General features: G+C 65.8%; 1 protein-coding gene across 1 annotated transcript in view; it reads right to left on the reverse strand.

Moving 5' to 3' along the window:
- Positions 1 to 2,166, reverse strand: part of ZNF324 (zinc finger protein 324) — a 3,111-nt gene extending 945 nt beyond the window's left edge. Inside the window, exons 1-3 of the mRNA XM_006103385.3 lie at positions 2,016 to 2,166; positions 1,619 to 1,735; positions 7 to 1,252 (exon numbers count right to left, since the gene is read on the reverse strand). Of these exons, the coding sequence (XP_006103447.1) occupies positions 7 to 1,252; positions 1,619 to 1,735; positions 2,016 to 2,136 (1,484 nt within the window). The 5' untranslated portion in view covers positions 2,137 to 2,166. The remainder of the gene's footprint in view (positions 1 to 6; positions 1,253 to 1,618; positions 1,736 to 2,015) is intronic.
- Positions 2,167 to 3,618: the final 1,452 nt, after the last annotated feature.

Genomic DNA, 3,618 nt, shown 5'->3' on the forward strand with positions numbered 1-3,618 from the left:
TGGAACAGGGCCGGCCGCTCGCGGAAGGCGCGGCCGCACTGCGCGCACACGAAGGGCTTCTCGCCCGTGTGGATGCGCCGGTGGCTGAGCAGCACGGCGCCCTTGGCGAAGGCCTTGCCGCAGTCGGCGCAGCGGAAGGGCCGCTCGCCCGTGTGCAGCAGCTGGTGCTGCGTGAGGTTGGAGCTGTGGCTGAAGGCGCGGCCGCACTGCGCGCAGGTGAAGGGCTTCTCGCCCGTGTGCACACGCTGGTGCTTGAAGAGCGAGGAGCCCTGGCTGAAGGCGGCCCCGCACAGCGCGCAGGCGTACGGCTTCTCGCCCGTGTGCGTGCGCTCGTGCTGGATGAGGTGCGAGTTGCGGCAGAAGCGCCGGCCGCAGCGCGCGCAGGCGTAGGGCCGGCCGCCCGCGTGGATCTTGCGGTGCTGGCTGAGGTTGGAGCCGTGGCTGAAGGCCTTGCCGCAGTCGGCGCAGCGGAAGGCCTTCTCGGCCGTGTGGATGCGCTGGTGCCGCACCAGCGAGGAGCTGTGGCGGAAGGCCTTGCCGCAGGCCGGGCAGGCGTAGGGCGTCTCGCCGCTGTGGATGCGCTGGTGCTGCGTCAGGTGCGAGGTCTGGCTGAAGGCCTTGCCGCACTGCGCGCACTCGTAGGGCCGCTCGCCCGTGTGCGTGCGCAGGTGCTTGAGCAGGTCCGAGCTCTTGACGAAGACTTTGCTGCAGGCCCGGCACTCGAAGGTCTTCTCTCCGGGCAGGAGGCCGGGGCCCGCCGCGTGCAGGGCCTCGCCCAGCTCCGCCCAGGGCGCGGGCTCCTGGCCGGCGGCGGCGAGGAGTGTCCGAGGCTCGTGCCAAGCTGCCCCCAGGCCTAGCTGCCCCGCGGGGTGGCCGGCCCCGAGGCCGGGGACACTCTGGAAGGTCCTCCCCGGGGGCTCCCGAGGCTGAGCGCCTGGCTGGACGAGGTCGGTGAAAGCGGCCCCGGTGGGTGCGCTGCCCGCGGGCGCCCGAAGCTGGGGGGTCAGCCGCAGGCTCACACCGGCCTCCCCGCTGCCTGGGCCCAGCAGGAGCCGCTCCCAGTAGATCACGGAGACCCCCGTGGGCTTTCTCTCCCCAGACGAGGAGCGGCCCCGACGCCCCTCCAGGCGATCTCCCGGCTCGCAGGCGGCAGCGGTGGGGGGGACCCCGGGAGGTGTCAGGGGCGGCCTTTCCGGGAAGGTCCACGCTGCTTCCCCAGAAACAGCTCTGTCCTCTGCCGGGCGCTGGGAACCTGAGGGACCAGAAGCAGTGGGTGCCTGGGTCACCGTGACCAGGAGGAGGGGACCCGGGAAGGCAGGCGGGCGGGCGGGTGGGCAAGGGGGGCCCCAGGTCTGGGTGTGGAAGCTGCAGAGAACACAGCCTTCCGGTCTGCAGCGCCCCCGCCTGGTGGCTGCCTGAGCCGGGGGTTTGATCATGGACCGTTAGCTGATTCCCCTCCTCCAGCACAGCCAACGCCAGGGAGGCAGCGCCAGGAACGTGCCGGCCAAAGCTGTGTCCCTGGTGACCCCGAGAACCGAACAGAGGGAGTGAGGTGGGAGGCAGCAGAGTGTGGGGAAGAGGGACCCCCCCCTCCCCGGCCCCTGGAGGCCGCACTCACCAGGGCTGGGCCTCCTCGGGGCGTCCCTGGCCAGGGCCACCTCCAGGCCACTGAGAACCCAGGGCTCCTCACCGCGCTCGAGCTGGAGGACTACCCGAGGTCGGGAGGCAGAGAGTCCTGTAGGGGCAGGCGAGCAAGTGAGGGGCTGGCTCCAGCGCAGGACAGCCAGCTGCCCGACAGGAGGACTGTCCGCTCAGGGCTCGCAGGAACAGCTTCCTGTGCCTGTGGGGAGGACTGTGTGGGCAGGACCGGAGGAAGAGCGCTGAGCCCAGGCCCTGAAGGGACCCTCGGCCAGGGGCGTGGGGCTGCTCAGAGGCCCCTGGGAGGTGAGGGGGTTCGTGCTGGTGGACCAGCCTGGCAACCACGGAGCTTTCCCAGGGGGATCCCAGGGCCTTACCCAGCGAGGCCACCAGGGCGAAGTTCTCCAGCATCACCTGGCGGTACAAGGCCCTCTGGGCTGAGTCCAAGAGCCCCCACTCTTCCCGGGAGAAGTACACGGCCACGTCCTCAAAGACCATCAGCGCCTGCGACAGTGGGCGGGGGGAGACCGCACGGCCTACGTGACGGCCCTGTGACCCAGGCCTCCCTGTCCCAATGGCCACCTCCCCCAGGGCCCTCAGACATTCCCCCTCCCCCCTCCCCAGGGCTCTGCAGGTGCGGGCCCCCTCACCCCTGTGGGCCCCTCTTTGGTCGGGGTTGGACCCTTTTTTCTGCCAAGGGCCATTAGGATGTTTACAACGTCATTCACAGGCCGTACAAAATTATCAAAAAGTAGCCTGCTTGCCCGAGCCGGCTTGGCTCAGTGGACAGAGTGTCAGCCTGCGGACTGAAGGGTCCCAGGTTCAATTCCAGTCAAGGGCATGTACCTTGGTTGCGGGCACATCCCCAGTGGGGGGTGTGCAGGAGGCAGCTGATCAATGTTTCTCTCTCATTGATGCTTCTAACTCTCTATACCTCTCCCTCTCTGTAAAAAAATCAATAAAAATATATATATATATAAAAAAGGTAGCCTGCTATATTGGTCAAACATTTCATTAACTCACCCCTCGTGCCTTGGCAGGGCCAGATCAAATGACTTCACGGGCTTCTGTGGCCCGCGGGCCGGATGTTCCCCACCCCTGGTACGCCTTAGATGCCTCCTCGCCTGCCCGCTGGCCACTCCAGACAAGGCAGCCAGAGCCACCCCCACCGCCCACTGGCTGCCACCCCACGGGCAGTCCCAGGCCATCCCGCAGCTGTTGCTCAAGCTGCGCCTCCCCAGATGTGCTCCCACTGCTCTCGCCATAAGCAACCGTAGGATTAATTCCTAGTGGTCCCGCCACACGGCCTCGCTGAAACTGCCCGAAGGCCTGGCTGGTCCCCTCAGCCTCCACTCTGGCAGGGCAGACAGGAGCCAGTTCCTCCCCTCCTAGCCACACCCCTTCTTCTTCTTTTTTTAAAATATATTTTTATCGATTTCAGAGAGGAAGGGGGAGGGGGAGAGAGAGAAACATCAGTGATGAGAAGCATTGATCGGCTGCCTCCTGTATGCCCCACACTGGGGATGGAGCCCACAATCCGGGCATGTGCCCTGACGGGAATCAAACCATGACCTCCTGGGTCATAGGTTGATGCTCAAACCACTGAGCCACGGTGGCAGGGCCTTGGCCTTTCTATGTCCTTCTCACTCGGCTGCCACCTGCCAGACTACCTGAAGCCGTGGGCACTGCGGGCCTCCTCCTCTCCTTGGGGCAGTGACTGCCCATCTATGGAAGGTGTGACCCTCCCTGACCTGGGCTCAGGACAATCAGACCCCTGCTGATTGCCCCCTGAACCCCGATTTCCCTGCAAATTCCGGATTTTGTGTCCAGCAGCTCCATTCTTCCGGTGCTCAGACTAGGAAACTTGTGAAGGTCCGTCCCTCAGGCACCCCCTCTCACACGCCTGGAACTGGATATGCGCCTTTGTGTTGGGAATGCAACCGGTTTCGTCTCCAGTCTGGGTCGCTTGCATCATGGCTG

Source organism: Myotis lucifugus, unplaced genomic scaffold (assembly GCF_000147115.1).
Source record: "Myotis lucifugus unplaced genomic scaffold, Myoluc2.0 scaffold_482, whole genome shotgun sequence".
In the NCBI taxonomy this organism is placed as follows: domain Eukaryota; kingdom Metazoa; phylum Chordata; class Mammalia; order Chiroptera; family Vespertilionidae; genus Myotis; species Myotis lucifugus.